The sequence below is a fragment of the Streptopelia decaocto genome (assembly GCF_964273445.1).
Source record: "Streptopelia decaocto genome assembly, chromosome: 10".
Lineage (NCBI taxonomy): Eukaryota > Metazoa > Chordata > Aves > Columbiformes > Columbidae > Streptopelia > Streptopelia decaocto.
The window spans coordinates 15,187,564-15,209,564 of NC_138665.1; the positions used below are offsets into that span (position 1 = coordinate 15,187,564).

Here is a 22,001-nt window from a genome sequence, read left to right on the forward strand (position 1 = left end):
AGACACAAGATAAGCAATTATTACAAACTTTTTATTCTTTCTCCTTTTGCCTTGTGCTGTCCTCTGCTAAGGGCAACTCACTACTAATTGATGATTTGAGTAAAATTGTTGGACGTGGGGGTTTTTGCAGGGGCAATGCAAATGCAATGTCACAGGTTGGAAACCAGAGTGACAACAGCTTGCCTAAATGGAGACAGAGAGGAAGATGGAGGTGTTGTCTACTTGGCATTGACAGCAATGCATTTAGCCTAATGTTTTAGTGAACAGTGACTATCTGTCTTGTCATGGTAGCACAGAGCTGGGCTTGCAGCCACTGCTTGTACTTACTGTGCTTCTCAGAAAGGTTTTTGCAGTCCCTGAGCGCTGCTCGTGCCTCTGCTACCTGAACAAGTGAACCTGGAGCTCGGCGTCGTGCTCATGGCAGCGCTGGGGACACGGTGGTGCAAGGAGCCACGAGGCACCACGAGCTGGTGCATGTCCCGCTGCTGTCGGCTGCAAATATCACAAGCTGTTGTGCTAGACATCAAAGCATCATCAAATATAATTCTTAAAAGTCACAAGAAATCTTGACTTTTCCACCCATAATTTCTCAGCTGGTAAAATCCAGTTTAAGTCTCTCTGCTACGCTGGGTGCTAAAACCTGAAAAAGAGGTTCTGGTACAAGCCACCACAAAGGGCTTTGGGAAAAAAGGACTGAGGTGAGAGTGGAAGGCAAGAAGAAAGGAAACCACCTCCCCAGCGAGAGGGAGGAGACAGCCCGCCCAGAGCTCCGGCAGCCTCCGTGAGGAGAAAAGCCGCCGCGCCCCCGTGTGCCCTCCCTCAAGATGGCGCCCAGCGCCTCACCGCCTCACCGCGCAGGCGCCGTGCCCTCAGCGCGGTCGTGACGCCGCCGCTACCGGGCTCGGCTGAGGCGGCCTCCGCCAGGCGCTGGCCGTGGCAGTCGGGGGTGCCGCCTCGGCTCATGGTGCCTTCGCGCCTTCAGCCTGGAAGATGAGGCTGCTGGCAGCCGGTCTTTTGCTTGTGGCACCTCTCTGTGCCGCTTTCTACCTGCCCGGCTTGGCGCCTGTCAGCTTCTGTGAGAAGGGGGAGGAGACCGAAGGCTGCAAGGTGAGAGCCTTCACGGGAGGGCCCGACACAAGGGGTCCCCCCGAGCGGTGCAGGCGAGGCGGGGAACCGGGGGAGCCGCCGTGTATCCCCGGACCCGCTGCGTGCTGGCCCCGGGCGGTCTCCCTCAGGCGGCAGCCTTCGCTTCGGGAAGCAAACCACCCGTCCTTTGGGTGCACCCGCTGTGTTTTTAGGGTGAAAACCTCCCCTTTTTCCCGTTGAACTTTTCAGTCAGCGCCGGAAGGGTCTCTCCCCGGTGCTTCGTTCGTTGTTTTAGCCCCAGCGGGACTGCGGGGGGAGCGCGGCAGAGGCGCGGCCCAGCCCGGGGCCTGTCAGGAGCTGAACTCCGCTGTGGGACAGCGAGCTCCGAGACGTGTAACAGTTCCTGCCAGCTGCCCATGCGTTTCGTGTCGGCCGCACATCTGTTCCTCCGAGTCTGTATTTTCATGTTTTTTTCTCCCCCTGTCAATCCCCGTTTCAGTCACTGATCGAGCTCTTCGTGAACAGACTGGACTCGGTTGAATCGGTTCTGCCATATGAGTATGATGCGTAAGTACATCACAGCAGCCCCGCAGAAGTGTTTGGAAAGCCTGTTTTCTGGTCTTAGCGCAGGGATGCAGCTCCTGGTACAGCACGTGTGTTTTGGGTGTAGGGGCGGAAAAGTAAACCCAGCGTTCAGCAGCACGAATTAAGTTCAAGAGGGTGGGAAGGATGAAGGTCATACCTGTGCCTCCTAACCATCCTCAGTTATTGAAAAATGCTGCTGGGTTTCTAGTGGGTGCGCTTTTTTTGAGCTGAGTACTGGGTTTAGTGTTTAGTGTTGATTGTTTGCTATGTTTGAAAGTTCTTTCCGTTGGTCAAATATGAGAAGACAGGAGCTTTGTATTTCTTGTTTCTGGAAAATAAAAGGAATTGGAAGAAGGGTCATTGTTATTTTTCCTTTGTCTTTGTTTGGTTGTGTTTTGTTGTTTGAGTTTGTTCTTTTTTTTGATTGTTGTCTGTGAAAACTATTACCTGTTTTGCAGATATTTATAGGTATGGATACACAGTATGACTTAGTGTCTTGCTCTTGAGCTTACAGAATAGAGTAACTTGCTGGTGTTGTAGATCTTAGTGTAGTGAAACAGTAGCAGCAAGAGCAGTGACAAGCTTAAGAAGTGCACAGTGTCTCTATTTGCATTAAACTTTATGGAAGCCAGTTAATTTAGGAGCGCTTATTGAGGAAAAGTACTTATTTGTCAAGGATAAGTGATTTTTTTTTTTCCCTATAACCTACTGCAACCCCGTTTAACGAAGATCCAGAATGGCTATTTTCTCTTTCCCATATTCAACTGTTTCAGACTCTGTATAGTTGAAGAGAATTGATGAATGACATTTGGTAGTGTGACACATTTAATATTAAAAGCACTTCCCTTCTTTGAAGCATGTTACACATGAAATACTATTTGTAAGGACTCCTTAAAGGAAGGAGTGTAGTTACTTTTCTGAAACTTTTGCAAGAAAGATGGACGGTCTGTAGTAGTCTTTTTTTTTTTTCCTTAATATGAAATGTTCTATTGTTTTAAATTGCCATTTGAAAAGTGTTCTTGGACTAAACATCATTCATTGTGTTAAACATACTTCAGCTGTAATATATCTTGGTTGAAATGGATATCAAAATACCACTATTTCAATATAGTATATGCCAAATTTATTTGCAAAGGCACTCACAATTCTTACTAACACTGGCTGATCCACCAAAAAGAAGCATGAAAGCTGCCATATTAAGGACATAACTTAAGAAATTGTGTTAGCCTGATATTTACATTTATATGTCAATTAAAAATTAAAGCTAATATTTTCCACTTTTTTCCCAGTTTTGACTTCTGTCAAGATACGGAAGAGAAAAGACCATCAGAAAATCTTGGACAAGTGCTGTTTGGGGAAAGAATAGCATCATCTCCGTATAAGGTTATTTTGTCCCTTGAAGTTGATCCTGTTTAAATATGATAGCTGTCTTTCTGATGGTGGTAATCCATAGACATAGCTGCAGATTTCATGATTGTGTGGTTATCTTTTTTTAATATAAACTTTATACTGTTTATATAATAAAAACAACCCCTCACCATCATAAAGACATCTTAGGGTGGCTAATTAAAGTTGGGAAGCTGAGCCAGTAATAATTTGTCTTTCTTGTTTGTCTGTATTAGAGAGAAATCCAGAAACTGTATCTTAAAGGTGTGTAGAGTGTTAGATGACATGAAATCATTAGTTAAATGTAATATTGGAGGCTGTAAACTGGTGGTTCAGGAGCTGTTTCATATACTTGGTTGTACTGTAGGGCAATTTCCAGAGTGGGAAAGACAGGCCAAGTTGGAGCTCGCTTCCAGCTTTTCCCTGCTTGTACACACTTTAACATCTGTTGTCTAAAATGAAATTTTTCATTGTTGATGCATGTCACTGGGAATCTTCTGTAAAATAAATGCATGGAAGTATTTTGTAGATTAGGTATGTAATATTTTTCTGTCTTGTTCCCTGCATTAGCAATGATCGAATGTAAAGGCTCTAAAATGCTGTCCAGTCAACTTGGGGAAATTATTGGCAGTGAAGGACATGTAGTCAAACACTGGCTCTTAATGCTTGAAAGTGTATGCTGTTCAAGTGTAGCTTCCAGACTGGGATTTGCTGGTGAAACTGAAAACTGGGCTCTGTGTGTGAGGGTTGCTAGATAACCCAAAATCCTGTGAGAAAAAGAGGGAGCAGAGTTTGAGTCTGCTGCTGCTCAGTCTACAGGGACTTAGTCACATCCTTTCACAGGACTGTGAAGGAGGTGATGCCTCCTCCCTTGGGTAAACTTCTAGAAGTCTCTCTGACTCTCTGAGCTAATGTATATGAATGCTGGCCACAATAAGATTTGAAATATGTAGCATGATGGTTCATTTGGACTGGATACCCATTGAGTAGATTGAGTATTATAACAATTACTTGTGTGAAATGGCTGTACATTACAGTGATTAAAAAATACTATTGTTATTTAGCACTTCAGCGTTGATAAGGTTACAATTTTCAGTCATGTTTTAGGTATGTTGGCTCACTAACAGGTAAACCCCAACTGGGTTAGAAAAGAAGTTCAATATACAAATGTGAGCATGTTTGTGTTAGGTGGTGTCCGCACTTGAAGCGTAGATGCTGTGCAACTTGTTGTGTTTTTGGCAGCCTTGTCTCATAACTTAGCCATGATGAGGAAATGCAGCTAATGTTACATGAAACATTCGAAAAGGGTGTAGTTAAATTCTGGTTTAGCAGATGATGAGATTGCTTTTTTCTTTTACCAGTTTGTTTTATTTTGGCAACACCTTTTCTGCTAATTTTCAATCTGAAGGTCTATCTGGAGGTAGTTTATCTGGGCTACAGATTTTTAGAAATGTGAAAGGGGATTGTTGATGCTGGCTATACATCTGATATTTAAGTTAAAGCTGTATGGGAAATTCTGGCTGTAGAAAATTTGATAGCAAGGAGGTGAAAAATCTCAAAAAGGTCAGCTTTACATGAAAAAGGGACTCTACAAGATTTTTGAAGCAAAGCTGAAATACTCTTTGTGTGTTTTTTTTTAACAGTTCACTTTTAAAGAGCAACAAACATGCCAGAAGGTTTGTACAAGATCATATGACCCAGAAAACAGTGCTGATAAAAGCAAACTGGCTTTTTTGAAGAAAGGAATGCAGCTGAATTATCAGCATCACTGGTAAGATGAGATGTGTCCTTGAGGCTGGGATTTTTTTTTTGCTGGCTTTTTTTACATTGTTATCTGTGCTCTAAGTGGTTGTCTTCTTCCTTCTGTGTGATAGTTTTCATCTACGGTGCACCTTGTGAGCACTGTTGAAAACTGTGTGCATTATGTGAATGTTAAATGTCAATGTGAAATAAAGTGCATCCATTTCTTAGGTTGTGTTCTTTGATTTCTGTTTAGGATTATCGATAACATGCCTGTAACCTGGTGCTATGATGTAGAAGATGGACAAAAATACTGTAATCCAGGATTTCCAATAGGATGTTTTGTTACTCCAGATGGTAGAGTTAAAGATGCTTGTGTTATAAATGTAAGTGGTGGAACTTTTTAAATTAGTATAGCAGATGTAATTTCATTTACAGTTTTATTTTTAAGCTTTTCTGAGAGGGAACCTTTGTAAACATGGTTAATGTTCAAAATGTGGACATTGACAAATCTGCTGCTTCTGTATGCAGTTCTTACTGATACAATTGTCTAAAAAAATATGTTCATATAGATCTTTTGGCCAATATAGATAAAACAACTGCATTGGTGTCTAAAAGCCTTAGAAAAGGGAGTTTTTGTTCTGAAATGTCATGTGTATTTATCCTTGTACCTTTTAATTCTTTGTCCATGGTGTATATGTGTGCAAAACCTTCTTTTATCAGTGTCAGATAGGAGCTTTCTAGTGAAGACCTAGAAATGGGTGCTGTGTTCTAATTGCAAAAGTTATGTCTAGCACAGTTTACAAGTTAAATGTGTCAGGATTTTCCCAGATGGCTGGAAGATAACTAACACAGCTGTGACAGGGAAAGAACTAAATTGATAACAGTTTGAAATGCATCAGTCATCCTAGAGAGTTCTATGGTAAAGTAGTACAGTTAAAGATAATAGTGTTACAGTTTTATCTCTCCTGGGATGAGGGACCGTGCTCCTCTCAGTGAGGAGAGAGCTTTCTGCTCTGCTGCATGACTTGCTGCTTGTATGCAGTGCAGTAAATTTACGTGTATTCAGCTGGTGCGATGCTTCTTGGAGGTGATGCCTTTGTCATGCATGTTCAGTTTAATTGGTTGACAGTCACTTTCCAACTCCTCAGGCTCCCTAAACCATTGAAAATGGTCTGTAAATTGAATAACCTATTCTAGTTAGGTGTTCAACTATATTTGTATGTGAGGGTTTTTTTTTGTTTTTATTATTTTAAATTGATGCTGGTGTCTGTTGAGTTGCGAGCTGTCTGGTACACAGAAAATGGTTGTAGCAAAATCAGCAACTTGGATGAATAGTTGTTTGTTTGTTTTTTGGGAGGGTGGAGCTTCATACATAGGCAGCAGTGGTTGAATTTCCTAATGAGTGCTTAGGGGGCTTGTACTGTGTATCCATGAAGTGCTCTGCAAATCATATGTGCTAGCTGTGCTGTGGATGCTCTGCCAGTGTATCTGCTATACCCAGTGTCAATTTTAGTCTGTAGATTCTAAATGGGAGGAGAATGTTGCATAGTGTAGTGTTAGAGGGGTGATTGTTACATGGGCAAATTAAAAAGTAGCCCCAAGGATATGAGTGTAATCTCTGGGCTGAGTTGCGGAATGTCATCCTCTTTTAGGAGTATACCCAAATGCCTATCCCAGCAGATATAATTATCTCTTCAAAAATGGGGCCTGGAAAGGGGTTGTTATAATGCAGTGGCACAGCTACAGTTCATTCTCGTATTTATGCAGCTGATGAGCTATGTTATCGCATCAACTGCTACTTTGGAAATGGAGGAAATGAGTATCTAAAGATGAGGTTATAGTATGGCACAGGTATGATTCTGGTCTTCTCCGGATGGGATTCTTGATCACAGTGAAAGAAGAGGAATCCAGATAAATTTAATGCAAGATACCTTCATATTTTCCAGTGAGAGGGCAGGGTAGAGAAGTTGTATGGCAATTGAAATACACATGGTGAATAAAGGTGTTTGTTTTTTTTTCCTTGGAAACCCAACTAGCAGTCTGTCATCCTGCTCCCCTAAATAAAATTAAAGTTTTTTAAACAATGACAGTGTTGAGGAGAACAGAAAATCCAAGTCCACTTTCATTTGACTCTGGTATCATCTGAGCTTTATGTAGTTCTTCGTAATTCTGAATTCGGAAAGGACAGGGATGACAAATCAGAATAGCTACTGAAGGTGAAGGTAGTTTTTTGAAACAGAACTTGGTTTGTAAGCTTTGGTAGCTGGAGTGTCTACCAGGAAGAGTGTGGAGTGAAGATAAATGATGAATTTGAATTACTTGTACATTGAATAAATACATCTTTGAACTTGTTTTGGCAGCTTTTTGTTGCAAATGCAAAAATGGTGTCAAATACATTTAAATTTTACTAGTAACACAAATGTGATACTTTATTATGTGGGTTTGTATTTCTGTAATACGACAGAATATATAGAAAATATATAAATATTTTATACAGGTATATTAAAAAGAGTGAATGTTCACGTATTTCCCCTTCTTTCTTGCTCCTTCATTGGACAGTAGTCTCATTTTTAAAGTTCTTGGCTGCTTGCGCCCCCTCCTGTTGGAGAGGTTTCTCAATCTCTTGATGATATTTTGTAGTCAGAGTTTAACAAGAAGAACACTTTCTACCTCTTCAACCACGTTGACATAACAATCATGTACCATAGTGGGAAGGATGAAAACTGGCCGGGTGCGAGACTGGTGATGGCAAGGCTGAGACCACAAAGGTAACTGTCCATTAAGGCAGCAAATTCTAGTACTAGGGAGTCCTGACAGTAGTTGCAAACTTAGAAATGATACCTGTTGTCAGTAAGTTTTGAGGGATGGGTTATTCTGAATTCTGATAAAACTTTTAGTATAGTGGTTCAAAGCTGGAACTAGCATTACAATGAGTAGTTCCACAACTGTAAATGTCATTTAACTTTGCTTTAGAAAGGTGCCCCAAAGTTTCTCCTGGTGGAAAAACTGCTTATGCAGACTCTCAGAACCTGACGCAAACAATAAAAGCTTGCTCATGTGTTTATTGATGTGCCTCTGGGTGCGCATTACCTTATTTTAAAAGGCATGTTTTCAGATGCACTGAGAAACATCCTTTAACTGAGTGACAGTTTCCCATGTCATCTCTATTATTGTTGCTGTGTTGCCTCCCAAATCTACTTTATATGAAGGTACAGTATTTTTACTGGTGTACTTTTCCCTGTGTTAGTTTGGATACTGAGGTGTAGGCAAAATATCAAGTTAATACTGGTATTCAGAACAGCAGAAGACAGCAACTGATTTTCTAAAACTAACTTATTTTCTTAAACAGTGGCTTCTTAATTTCTGTATTTCTGTTGACCAGAGAGGAGATGCAACAATTCAGAGGTCAGAAACAGACAGAAGGGATTACTATGGCCTCTTGTCAGTCTGTTCATGCACAGTTCATACTTACCTATATTGAAAAGCACAGTCTGTTTTTAGAATTTCAAAGTAAGATGCTTCTTTATTTTTTAGCTAAACTCTTCCCTATTTTCTACAGAGATTAAGTACATTCTTAAATTACACTACCAGTTTCTCAAGTCATACAGACATGTATGATACAACATGACTTGGGTATACTTGCTTTTTCTGTTGCCATGGTATAGTGTGTTTTTAGTGAGTTATACTTGCTGTGCAGGTTTACTCCTTCCATTTACCTCTGCTCTGGTATGGTGGCAAGAAGAATCTACCAGCCTTCTCCAATCTTTAAATTAACGCTTTTGCAGTTGCATCCTGACTCTTTGAAAAGTGAGAATTTATCTTTTCGCCAGTAATGCAGACCACAAGGGGGCATGGTTAGGTTACACATAACCTTAATTTTGTTGTTCTCTGACCTGATGTTTTCCTTGGTGCTTTGCTTCAACCTTGAAGCTCTCCTGAGAACTAGTGTTCAGTTCTGTTGTGGTTTTAAGGCTGTTACAGAAATTCTGAATACTTATGCCTAATTATATACATGATTTTATTTTTCTCATATTATCTCTAGCCACATACATAAGTATTCATAAAATATACGTTGAGATCTTCACGATTTGGTAGAAGAACAGAACAGCAGGTTCTCAAAGAAGTTGAATAACTGATACAAAGTAATATATACGGCTCTCTTGGTGGTGTGTTTTGTTTGGTTTTTATTAAATAACAAATTCTTTTTACTTATAAAAGAATTTGAGAAAATTCATCCTTTAGAGCATGTGCAATTTTATTTAAGTTTCTTTGTTTCCCCTTAGCTACAAACATACAGATGAGAACAACTTAAGTTGTGAAGGTCCACCTATGGAGATTCCTGGAGAATTCACCAATAAACTGAATTTGATCTATACTTACTCTGTGACATTTGAAGTAAGTATTGAATCTGTTACATGAATATGTAATTCTCCAAAAGAATGACATCAAAACAACTGGATAATTTGCTGATAGCCATAAGTGTATTTATGCAGTGTAAATTCCATATTGTCATGTGAAGCAGTTTACCCAAGACCTATTACTTTTCCATTACTGTAGTTTAAGTGGTAATTGGAATGTATAAAGACCCTTTTTTTTTTGTCTTATTTTAATATTAATAGCTAGTAGACTGAATAAATGCAAGAGTTGTCTTCCTTCAGATATGCTTTATTCAGCCTGTTTGACTTAGGAGGAAATGAGAGTTTCTTGCGAGCCTTTACCACAATGTGGAGAGTGAGTCTTTTGGGGGGGTGAGAGTAATTTGGTTCAAGCTCCTTCAAACCTTGGTACCAGTCTGTCCCAAAGCATGGTTATTTTTCTGGTGTAAGACACCAGTCTTGCAGGATTTGGCCTGAGACCACCAGTTAATTTTGTATAGGCAGTCAAGCAGCCGTCATACGGAAACAGCTTTTGTTCTACCAAATGGAATTTGAGTGAGCGTAGGACCTCATGGTGCCTGGCCCTGTATTGTATTGAGACACCTGCTCTTCCTTAGACCCTCGTGTTTCACTACGTGAATGAGCCTTCTGTCTGTTAACACCTGTGCTGAAATCTTGGTGATAAATTGCAATTTAGAATTGCAATGGGAGCTTTGGCCGGTTATTTCCATCATGTGTCTGGCTGTTGGGCTGCCCGCGGGTGGGCGTGGCGGGTGGGCGTGGCAGCGGCAGGTTCCGGCGCGTCCAGCAGGTGGCGCTCGGCGCGTCTCAGTCTCCCTGTGCCTCAAAACTGTAGGTTTTGTATTCTCCCTTGGCCCTGGTTTGAAATACTGCCCGATACCTTTTATTTTTTTTATCAATGGTTTCAAAATAACTTTAAAAGGGGAGTATTTATCAGCGAGAAGTATTTCTAAATACTAGGGAAGTATTTTTAATATATTTATGTATGGGTAAAATAATTTTATATGTATTTTAAGGAGTAAGGAAGCGATTGTCCCTCTGTACTGGGCACTAGTGAGGCCACACCTTGAATCCTGTGTTCAGTTTTGGGCCCCTCGGTACAAGAAAGACATTGAGGTGCTGGAGAGAGTTCAGAGGAGGGTGATGAAGCTGGTGAGGGACCTGGAGCACAAGTGTGATGAGGAGCAGCTGAGAGAACTGGGGCTGTTTAGCCTGGAGAAAAGGAGGCTGAGGGGAGACCTTATCACTGTCTGCAACTACCTGAAAGGAGGTTGTTGCATGGAGGGTGTTGGTTTCTTCTCCCAAGTAATAAGTGATAGGACAAGAAGAAATGGCCTCCAGTTGTGCCAGGAGAGGTTTAGGTTTGATATTAGGAAAAAGTTCTTCCCAGAAAGGGCTGTCAGGCATTGGAACAGGCTGCCCAGGGCAGTGCTGCAGTCACCCTCCTGGAGGGGTTTAAAAGGCGTTTAGACGAGGTTCCTAGGGACATGGTTTAGTGCCAGAGTTAGGGTAGTTGTTGGACTTGATGATCTTGAGGGTCTCTTCCAACCAAAATGATTCTATGATTCCATAAATAGGAGAATATCAGTTTCACTAAGCCTGAATACATAAACCAGTAAAATGTGTAACTGTTTTATGGTCCTAATATGACAGCTGATTTCTGATGAGAAAGCAATTTTATCTGCTTTAATTCATTGAAGTGAGCAAAGTATTTATCTCTGTGTATATGAAAAATATGCACCATCGTGCCTCTAGTGTTTAATACATAAGTGTACAAAAATCTAAGTATGTGGGCAGTTTAGCACTCAAGTAACAAACTTTAGAACCACACTTCTGAAACTCTCTCACAACTAGCTGTAAACTACTGATCAGCTGCTGATTAGGCCAATAAAGTGCAATTTATGGCGATTTCAGCCACCTTGTTTGTCTTATGTGTTCTTGATCCAGAGGATTGAGTCAGAACTTAAAAATTCTGGGCTGCAGACATAGTCTAAATTTTGAGAATTAACCGTACAAATCTATCACGCGGTGAATAAATGAAGTTTTGCTGAACTTCATGCCAGCCAGGAGTCAGAATTTGATAGCAGGACAGCAAACGTACATCCCGTGAGACAAGCTGTAGAGGACAAGGCTTGTGGTCAGAATCATTGCTTGTACAGCTGTCGTATGAAGTGTTTAGAGGAGGAGACAGAAAAGAATGGAAGCATCTTTCAAAGGTGAAAGTGCTGAATGATTTTTTAAATCCTTCACAGGCATATCTGGAAAAGAAAGTTATCTGCCAGGAATCAGAGTGGAAAACAGTCTGTATCAGACATCGTTATAGCAGGGAGCAAGGAAGCCTGTGCTAAATACATTAAAGATGACGAGAGAGAAAAATTCTAGGGGCAACTACAAACATACTCGTAAAGTATGTTTAACAAAATTAAAGTTTCAAAATCAGTGTGTTGTGCTGGGTGTAACTTGTGGTGATGTGGCGTGATTGATTTTGAGTGTACACATGGGAGCTGCAGGCATCTACATACCAAATCATGGAAGGATGAGGCTTAGTGAAGCCTCATTTGAAGGCAGAAGATGTGAATAGGAGATTTCAATAAACAAGATATTATTTGAGAGGCTCAAGAGATACGAAGAATTAATGCAAGAGGAAGGTCTAACATCCAGGGTTGATACCAAGCTTAGATATTAATGCTGAATGGGGAAGGTTTGTGGAAGTCATTTTATGTACTTATTCCTTCTCAGAGACTGCAATAAATTTGTACTTGTTTATATTAATTGCTATTTAATTTTTTTATAGGAAAAGAATAGTATTAAGTGGGCTTCCAGATGGGACTATATTTTGGAGTCTATGCCACATACAAACATCCAGTGGTTTAGGTAAGATTTGCATTGATTCAGTGAATAACCTTGCAGGGGGAGCACAAAGATTTTGAATTTGTGCTTCTAGGGATATATAACTTCTGCTATGGTAGAAAGAAAGTCTGTTAGTTTTCAGGCAAGAAAACTTTGTTTTCATATGTGAAATAACTTTTATCAGTCTCCCACCTCTTGGGAGTAACTGTAGTATTGCATTTGTCCAAATGAATGCACAATTAATGTCCAAAAGGCAGCTTCCATCATTTTACTTTTGTCATCTCCATTCTGTAGAACTTCTGAGACATTGTTGCTCTGCAGTGTTCTTATTGTTAACTGTCTGGCTTTCTCTAACTGCCAAGTGAGAGGTACCTAAGTGTACTGCATGGTTTGGGCTCAGCAGCTGCTTACAGTAAAAAGAAGGGCTTTTTTATGAGTAAAAGATGTATATGAAAAGCTCTTACTTATTTCCTCTGTACCATGCAAATGATACCAAGTAAGTATATAATTTATGTTGAAATGTTAATGTTTTGCAGTGTAAAGTGTTTGAAAAGACTAATCTGATTAAATATATGGTATGAATTGGAGCGCATGTCCTGAAACCTGAATAAATGGATTGAAAGCTTGACTTTTTCTTTATCTACAGTATAATGAATTCCCTTGTAATAGTTCTCTTCTTATCTGGCATGGTGGCTATGATCATTCTGAGGACTCTTCATAAAGACATTGCAAGATACAACCAGATTGACTCTTCTGTGAGTAAGATTTACAGCTCTTATGTGGGCACATTTTTGGTCTATCAATGATGGTAGTTTTCAATTACAATCTAAAGAGATGTATAACTATCAAGAATTTAATACATGGTAATAGATAAGTGTTCTGGCATTGGTTCACTATCAAGATGTGGAAATTTCTCCTGAATCCTGTGGTTACATTATGAAGTCGATCTGGACACGTAGCTGGTGGTGACACTGACCTAAGCAGCTAGTGTGTTATTTATGGGATCTCCATCCTTGGAGATATTCAGAAGCCATCTGGACATGGTTCTGGGTCACCTGCTTTAGGTGGCTCTGCTTGAGCAGGGGGATTGGACAAGATGACCTCCAGAGGTCCCATTCAGCATCAACCATTCAGTAATTCCGTGACTATGGCAATCTGGGATTACTTAAAATACCTTGGCAGCGCAGCCCTGTTTAAAGTCACGTTATGTGGCCTTAGCACAGGACCTGCACTGTATCTGTTGCACAGACATCTGTAGCACAGAAGCAAAGACTTTGCTACCCACTTTGGTCTATTTTTCTCTCTAAAAATGCATTTTGCAGTCTGAACAACTAAGCTTGTGAAGAGAACAGTTATTTTTTTTGATAACTGTCTTCTCCTCTCTTCAAGAGATCAGGCTTAAAATGACTGCAGCCAGGTATTGTCCCCATTGCAATGATGCCACATTAGGAAGCTCAATTGCTGTAATTTTTCCATTTTTGAGGTGGTGTTTCTTTATAGGAGTTTGTGGGATAGTTTGTCCAGAAAGGAAGTGTGCTAGTTTGTGACTTGTGAAGTTTGGAAAGTTTGTGGTCTAGATTTCACGAGAAATATGATGCTACGGAACTTCATACAGAAAAGTGTATTTTTTTAAACCCTACATCAGATGACTATTGCAAAAAGGATCAAAAATTAAACCAACAGCTAGTAATGGAGTGAAAGTAGTGTGAGAATCAGTAATGGAGTGAAAGTAGTGTGAGAATCAGTAATTGTCACACTAAATATTATGAAAGAGATTCTGATTAACATAGACCAATACAAATTGATGTTGCTCTTTGTCTACAGTTAGGAGATTGTAATATTGCAGTTCTTGTGCAACACACTTCTGATCTCTAATTGCATTAGAACAAATTGGTGTGTGTATTTTTTTTTTTAATTTTACTTTAATACAATTCTCCTGATGATCACTGTGTCAAGCTGAGCCTGGCTTGTCTGAATTAGCATAGAGACTGGAGCTTGTTGCCATCCAGCTGAACCTACTGCGAGTTCTTTTGAAATATATACTCCTTAAAATAGCAAAGGGGCAGGTCCATGTAGTGACTTGCTGCCTTGGTGGAAAAAAATACAACTGATTGTGAGTTTAAAAGACTTGACCAGTTCACTGTGAGTGGAAGGCTGAGTAAAAATTACTCTTTCTCACTAGTAACAGTGGCATCTGCAAGCCAAAGATGAGAAATGATGTCAGATACTACAAAGGTTTGAATTTTCACTGTTGTTGCTGGCTATCTGGATAAAGAAATACTTTAAAATGCACAAAAATGTTTCATATAGGAACTAAAATATTTGAAAGTACTTTTATTCTTCTTTGTGGTTTTGATATTTAATATCTTTTGTTAATGCAAATCCAGAGAGTAATTAAAGTGGAAGAATTTTTCCACATCCTTTTAACTGATTGTTTTTGTGAAGCTTCTGTTTGATCTCTCAATTAAATTACGTTCAGTATGTTATACTGTGTTATCTTTATTAGTTGGTCATTCTTAATGCGATAAAGAACAAGATTTGTAGAAGCTTCATTAGTTTTCATGGCTAACAGTAGAGATAGGTATGGATTTAAAAAAATTACACTTTATTTTCTCACCAGTTCTAAGAGTCTTAAAGATCTGTTGCAGTTCAAGGAGCTGATTTTAAAAAGTTGTGAAGTAATTGTTCAAAAGAGAACCTGGGTTGAGGAAGCTGCAGTGAAACAAATTAGTATCTCACAGTTAGGGAATGCTGGTGATTCTACCTGCAAAGAGATAGATGCACAAACCAGTGATCGTGGTCTTAGTATGTTCATTTAACATTCAACTAATACCAACTGGCCTTCACTGTGATGTAGATTGAGTGAGACATAGATTAATGAAGTGTTTAGAAATCATTAGATTACTTTTAGGGTCTTGTGGCTAAGAGAAGATTCCCGAACTGAATTTAAGGCAATTCACATCAATATCTTTTCAACAGTGAGAGGCAGAACTCCTATCCTCTCTTTTTAAATCACTTTAACCTGTCTTAAGATGCTGTATATCACTCACTGATTTGGTCTGTAATCTTTGTTACCCTATTTCTTGTGTGCTGTAATTCTAGTGGTAAGCAGTCCATTCAACTAAACTCAGTACTCCTAGGTGGAATGAAACCTGTAGCTTTTAACCTGGTGAGGAAGAGAGTGGTCTTCTTGAGCCATTGGTTATTTGTGGTCTGGCGTGTTTTTGTTTGTTTGTTTTTATGAGGTGTTTGTTTTGAGTGACTTTACTGAAAAGTTTTATTCTTCAGCAGTGGTTCCTTAGAGCCACTGGATTGAGGATCCCCCCACCCAGTGCCTGCCATCCATCCATCCATCCATCCATCCCTGACAGTGGGACAAAGGGTGTTGGTGCTTGCCCCCAGTGACTCTAGGGAGCAGATGTTCTTCCAGGGTACAGGGACCGTTTCATTCTCTTCCAATGTTGTCATTGAGACTGATATGCTTTGTAATGGAAGCAAAAAGAAAGATGAATGCTTGAACTAGATTGAAATGCTGTAATCCAAGTTAAATTAAATGGAATGCTTTGTTTTAGTTTTAAATTTAGAATGATGTTATATGGTGTGGCTAATTACATTTCATTTTTACTTTTTCTTGCTTTAAGAGATGAGGGTTTTCTTGATAAATTCTGCCTTTTTCTTTTCACTGAACCATTAGGGGGTTATAAAATCAATGAATGATGAATCAAATGCAATTAGTGTGCCTTTGGATCTAAACTGGAAGTTAATCAAACTTTAAATATGTATTTTTCATCTTGTTTGTGTTAATTCACTCTGCATTATGCATCTTTGCTAAAGACATTGTTGATTTTATACAGGAAGATGCCCAAGAGGAATTTGGCTGGAAGCTGGTTCATGGAGATGTGTTTAGACCTCCAAGGAAAGGAATGTTACTGTCTGTGTTTCTGGGCCAAGGAACGCAAATTTTCATTATGACATTTATTACTTTATGTAAGTAACTTCACTAAGGCGATGCGTTTGTAGTGTCATACTGTAAGAAAGATACAATATTATTAAACAAATGATAGAGGCTTGCTTTTGGAAACAAAGTCCTTCTTTTAGTAAAATGAAATACTAACACTGTTTCATAACGATAATCTGGATCACGTCAGTAATGCTGTTGTAAGTGGTGTCATTCAAAATATTGTGGTATCTGGGCTAATTCAGATTCTTAGTGATTGCAGAAACTGAGCTTCCTGGTTACAAGTTTCTTTTTGAAAAACAAAACCAGTTTGTCATGGTGTAAATTATCCAAAGATCCAGTAATGCAAGTTCAAAGACATGTAATCAAAGCTTTAATGTTCTCAGAACACTTTCTATCTAATACATTTGACACAACAGCCTGCAGCCACGCAGAAATAAGAGCAAGAATGTCTGCCAATGAAATAATACTGACACAACATTGAGATAATGAGAGCCTACCATAAATAGCTATATATGCATGTGATGATGTAGACTCTCACGAGTTGGTGTTTATATGTTACCTATAAATTATATCACCATTTACTTTCTTACTCTCTAGTAGAACTGGAAAGTAAACTGATAATTGTTACAAAAGAAAAATTTTTCAAATCCTGTTTTCCAGGTTTTATTCAGATTTTTTTTGTCTTTCATAGAGGAGTTGCCTTTTTTTTCTATTGATTACATGATGCTATAAGATAAATAGAATTTTCTTGATGGGCTTGTCTTTCAGTGTTGGTCACAATTCTTTGTATATTGCTTGACTGTAGTAGTTTCCTGTGCAACCAGTGTAGTATAGAAAGAAAGTGAGGGGAAGAAAAAACATCCTTTCTCTGTTTAAAAACAAAACTTCCCGCTGGAGATCACTGACAACTCCTGAGAGTATCTCTGGGTTGGCCTCTATAATTGGTTCAGACACAGGCAGCCTTGAGTAAATGTGACTCATAAGATAGTCTGTCTTCGCACTTATTTCTACCTTAAAAAATCAAAACCACCCCCCCGCGCCGGTAAAATAAACCAAAAACCAACCAAAAATCCCCAAACCCCCAAAACAAACCCTAAAAAAATCCCCAATAAATCCTCATCCTCCCCCCAATAAAAAAACCACCTTAGCTCTGTCAAAGGTTTTTGTGTTTTATTTTTCAGTCTTCTGGCTACAAGAAACTATTTAAAAGATGTGGTAGAAATAATGCTTTTATTATGAATTAAACAGTGTCATTTGGAGTATGGTCATGTGATGGGAACATATGATAGGTTATGCACATGGTCTTCATTTAAATATTTGGTAGTGAAAGAAAACAGTGTGATATGTGTTACAGGGAAATTTTGACATGTATCCACAGGTGACTAAATCTTTTTGTCTCTTTAGTCCTAGCTTGCCTTGGTTTTCTTTCTCCTGCCAACCGTGGTGCTTTGATGACCTGTGCAGTTGTATTGTGGGTCTTACTGGGAACTCCAGCTGGTTATGTGTCTGCTAGAATGTACAAGAGTAAGTACATGTGTTTGGTTGATGTGACACAGCAAGTTAAATTCATAATTGCTGGGCTTAATATAAATGTTGGACTGGAGCTGGTGTCTCAGACAACACATCTGCTTCTTGCTGCCATACTGCAAAATATTTGGAAAAAGTTCTGAACTTGAAATTGTTTTTACTTTTTCCCTCAGCGTTTAGAGGCGAGAAGTGGAAGACAAATGTTTTGCTTACAGCTCTGCTTTGCCCTGGGTTAGTATCATTTCCCCTCATTCTTTTCTTTATTTTTAAGTATAAATGAATCTATGGCAGGAAGGAGTGGGGCAAAAAACTGATTTGTTATGATGCTTGTTTGTGTGGTTATTTTCTTTATTGTTCTCCAAAGTGCTGTTCGTTTTGTATGTGGCCTATCTGTGAATATCATGAAAACTGAATTCTGAGGAGCTGGAGCCCAGTACTCTAGAACAGTTTTATTAGCATCTCGGTTTGTAATCAGCTGTGGGGCAAGAGGAATGACGTGACTCTCTTGCATGGTAGTGTCACAGCCTTTGAGAATCACCACACCAGAACATTAGGAATAGTGATGGGGAAATTCTAGTTTGGTACCACAGCACTTGGTGTGGTCCAGGTAACGGTGTTTTAACTGGTAATGGCTGCGGTCACTTTGTTGCAAGTAGGTGGTTTTGGGGCAACTTTGGAGTGTCTGTAGTGTGCTTCTGTAAATAGGGAGAAACTGCACTTTAGGGAGAATCTCTATTACCTTTTAGTATCAGTGTTTTATTGTAACTATGCTACTGAAAAAGATACAAGAAGTTATTACTTTTTAAAGTAAATAGTTATATACTGTTATACCATACAGTAGAAGTTAAGTGTGCTTCTGGGTGAGAATAATGTGGAGATCCTCTTAAACTGGTTATAATCATCTTATATAAATGTAGGTAGTGTCCATTTTTGGATATGGCTGCAGTGAGTATCATACTGTGCCCAGTACTGTTGTGCCTGGGAAGAGCGATAGCTCTCCTCCCTTTCGTTTTCTCGTAGCTCTCAAGACATCTTATGAGAATTAGATCAGTGAAGAAAGGGAGCAGAGACTAATTTCTTCTCCAAGTTCTCCATATTTCTTAGTTGCAACTTCGGGGACATGAAGCTATCCCTTGACAAATGTCCTTGGCAAAAGTTGAGGAAAAGGTTATAAATAATTTCTTACGGTATTTCTTCCCTCCAAAAAAGCCAAGAATGAATAAAACATGACTTGGTTTTGAGTATAGTAGAATTTCATCAAATGAAATGTAATGCATTCGATAACTACCGAGTGTAGTATTTCTATGAGGGAATCTTATTTCTAAACAAAATGTGCATCAGTCTCCCTGCTGTCATTTAGATATTATCTTGAGAGAGAAGAAAATATTTATTGGTGGAAGAAATATCATGCTGATCATTTAAACTCCCAAATAAATTAAGTTTCACAGAGGAAGTAAAATGATTTGGGATGGTAAAATAGGAACAGATGTCTTGATTATGCTATGCTAGTTCAGTGAATTTGCATAATCTCATAAACAGCCTAAGGCCATATAGTCTCAGTAGACTGATGGGAGTTCATATTTGCAGGGGTTTTTTTTCTAACTTTGGAGGGGGTAAGTGGGGTCTGTGTTACGAGTTTGAGCAGATGATGAAGATTAGCAAGACTTCTAAAATGGATTTGATTTTTATTTTTTGTTCAACAAGATGGTTACACCAGAGGTTGCTTGGTTGTGCTTATTTAACAAGTCTATTCCCCCAAACAGCTTTGGCAAGTGTAAGGCCTCTCCTAGGGAAAAGGGAGCCTGCCTAGTGCTCTGATCCTTCCCTCTTCCTTTTTAAATTAAATACAGTGCAGGATGCATATTTGCTTTAGGGCAGTGTGAATTCTGCCTCAGGACCACTTTTTTAACGAAACCCAGATAATGGTGCACTTTGCAGGGGCCCTTCCTGAGGATGAGTTTTCTGTGATACATCTCTGAATCCATGAATAACAGCAATTCAAGCAGGCTTTTTTATGAGGTTCCTTTGCAGTACTTTTTGCCTTGTTTTCAGAATGAGATGTTTGAAATCTTCATTGTGTATCTTGGAGTTCTTTTCTGGTGTTTTCCCAGGATGTTTAGAAAATGAGGCAGATGCATTTAACTGGGGAGGGAAGAACAGGTCTGGAAACATGTCATGACTGATGCAGTCTTTATTTAAATTCTCCAAAGGTGCGGACTGCTTAACTGTGTAACTCCCTGAGGTGTTAATACAAAGATTTTTGTTGTAGGAAGACCCCTGTTTAATCCACCCTTCTGCTACCCCATTGCTGTGACACACACTGTGGCAGGGTATACATTTGTTGTGAGTGATGTGCAGTTTCCTAAATATGAGATGTTACTATCACTGTGTTTTTTCAGAGGGGATTTACTGATTGTAAAGGACCTATAAGGGTAATAATAGGAAAAGTGATTCACATAAGAGAGTCCCAGAGTCCTGGGGTGCATCAAACACAGCACAACGAGCTGGTCAAGAAGGGTGATTGTCCAACTGTATTCAGCATTGGTGTACCTTGTGTGCAGGTCTGGGCTCCACAATTTAAGAAGGATGTGAAGGTCCTTGACTGTGTCCAGAAGAGGGCAACAAAGCTGGTGACATGGCTGGAAGGAATGTCCTAGGAGAAACAGCTGGGGATTGGGACTTGTCTTGTTTGGAGAAGGGGAGGCTGAGGGGCGATCCTCATGGCTCCCTCCAGCTTCTCGAGGAGGGGATGTGCTGAGCTCTTCTCCCTGGGATCCAGTGATGGGACACGTGGGAATGGCTCAAAGCTGTGCCCAGGGAAGGTTTAGACTGGACATTACGGTGCATTTCTTTACTGAAAGGGTGGTCGAACACTGGAATGGGCTTCCTATAGAGGTGGTCAGTGCCCCACGCCTGTTAGTGCTTAACAGGCGTTTGGCCAGTGCTTAATAATGTGCTTTTGGTCAGCCCTGAACTGGTCAGGCAGTTGGACTAAATGAGGATTGTAGGTCCTTTCCAACTGAGATAGTCTATTCTTTATCTTTTAGTACTATGTATAGATTTTTACTATGGTATATTTCTGTTACTTTTTGGTTTTATGTGCAGAGTCTTTGTTTAAATAGTGGCTTTACCACTGGCACCGTTGGATGTTGCAAGCGTTTTTATGTTAACTGCACTATTGCAGAAAGTAGCTGGAACTGTTAGGGAATGAAAGATTGCAAGAAGCTACGTTTTTTTCTCATGCAGACTTTTGGCTGGTTTCTGTGTTTTTGGTTGTGTGGTGTTGTTTTGGTGGTTGTTTCTGTTGGTTTGGTTGCTTTGGTTTGTGTGTGTTTGGGGGGGGGGGGTTGGTTTGTTTGTTTGTTTTAATACTAACTGGCATTTATTCTTTCCTGAATATTTTAATACCTTTTATGATTTTTTTTTTTTTTTCAGGATTGTTTTTGCTGATTTCTTCATTATGAATCTCATTCTGTGGGTGAAAGGATCCTCAGCTGCCATCCCTTTTGGCACTTTGGTTGCTATCCTAGCTATGTGGTTTGGAATTTCAGTCCCACTAACCTTTGTTGGTGCATATTTTGGCTTCAAAGAGAAGGTATGGCTCTGTGAATACAGATCAGAAATACATCTATCCTCCGTGGTTGAGCCACTGAATCCCTAAGCATACAAGAGCTGGTTGGATTGAAACCTCTATGGCCTTGTGATTGTAAAGTGATGTTTCACTTGGATTTTGAAACTGAGTATATGCTAAACTTTTTTGCTTGTGTACATTCACTAGAATCAGAATTTAATAGTGCTCTTGGAGGTCTTCCTTGCCTTTTCTACTTCAGTAATATGTCAGCACTTTCACTTTTGAAGTAGCATTTCAGAAGTGCTTCAGTTTGTACTTCACTAGTTTGAGATAGTGCCAGACAACTAAGAAAAAGGTTGTGGTGTTTTGTTGTGGTTTTGTTTTTTTTAATGACTGAACAGATTCTTTCCTTCATGCTCTGACTTGCTTACTCGCCAATAGTTGGAATGTTTAAGGCGTATGTGTTTTTTTTCCTAATGATAAATATCAAGTTTGTAGTTTTTTGGTTTAGTAACTTGTGATGGTTTCTGAATGAAAATAATGTTATGCCTACTGAATTTTTAGATGCCAATGTTAGGGAAAAGCAGTAATCTTATTTACGATGTAACAACTTGTATTTTAATTATTGATTTCTTTTGTAGCCTATTGAACATCCAGTTCGTACAAACCAGATTCCTCGCCAAATTCCAGAACAGTCGTTTTTCACAAAGCCGTTGCCTGGTATCATAATGGGTGGTATCTTGCCATTTGGCTGTATTTTTATTCAACTTTTTTTCATTCTGAATAGCATTTGGTGAGTATCACTCTTGTTCTAGTTATGCTGGTTTGATGATGAACACACAGCAAGTTTGAACATCCCAAACCAACTAATATAAGAAATAAACCAATTTAATTT

At 39.4% G+C, this 22,001-nt stretch overlaps 1 protein-coding gene across 1 annotated transcript in view; it reads left to right on the forward strand.

Moving 5' to 3' along the window:
- Positions 1-844: 844 nt before the first annotated feature.
- The window catches only part of LOC309444235 (transmembrane 9 superfamily member 2-like), a 30,709-nt gene continuing 9,552 nt past the window's right edge, over positions 845-22,001 (forward strand). The window contains exons 1-14 of the mRNA XM_082061898.1: positions 845-1,107; positions 1,586-1,653; positions 2,961-3,054; positions 4,701-4,828; positions 5,054-5,183; positions 7,441-7,568; positions 9,084-9,195; positions 11,992-12,071; positions 12,694-12,802; positions 15,902-16,034; positions 17,413-17,532; positions 17,709-17,766; positions 20,971-21,130; positions 21,748-21,899. Of these exons, the coding sequence (XP_081918024.1) occupies positions 991-1,107; positions 1,586-1,653; positions 2,961-3,054; positions 4,701-4,828; positions 5,054-5,183; positions 7,441-7,568; positions 9,084-9,195; positions 11,992-12,071; positions 12,694-12,802; positions 15,902-16,034; positions 17,413-17,532; positions 17,709-17,766; positions 20,971-21,130; positions 21,748-21,899 (1,589 nt within the window). The 5' untranslated portion in view covers positions 845-990. The remainder of the gene's footprint in view (positions 1,108-1,585; positions 1,654-2,960; positions 3,055-4,700; positions 4,829-5,053; positions 5,184-7,440; positions 7,569-9,083; positions 9,196-11,991; positions 12,072-12,693; positions 12,803-15,901; positions 16,035-17,412; positions 17,533-17,708; positions 17,767-20,970; positions 21,131-21,747; positions 21,900-22,001) is intronic.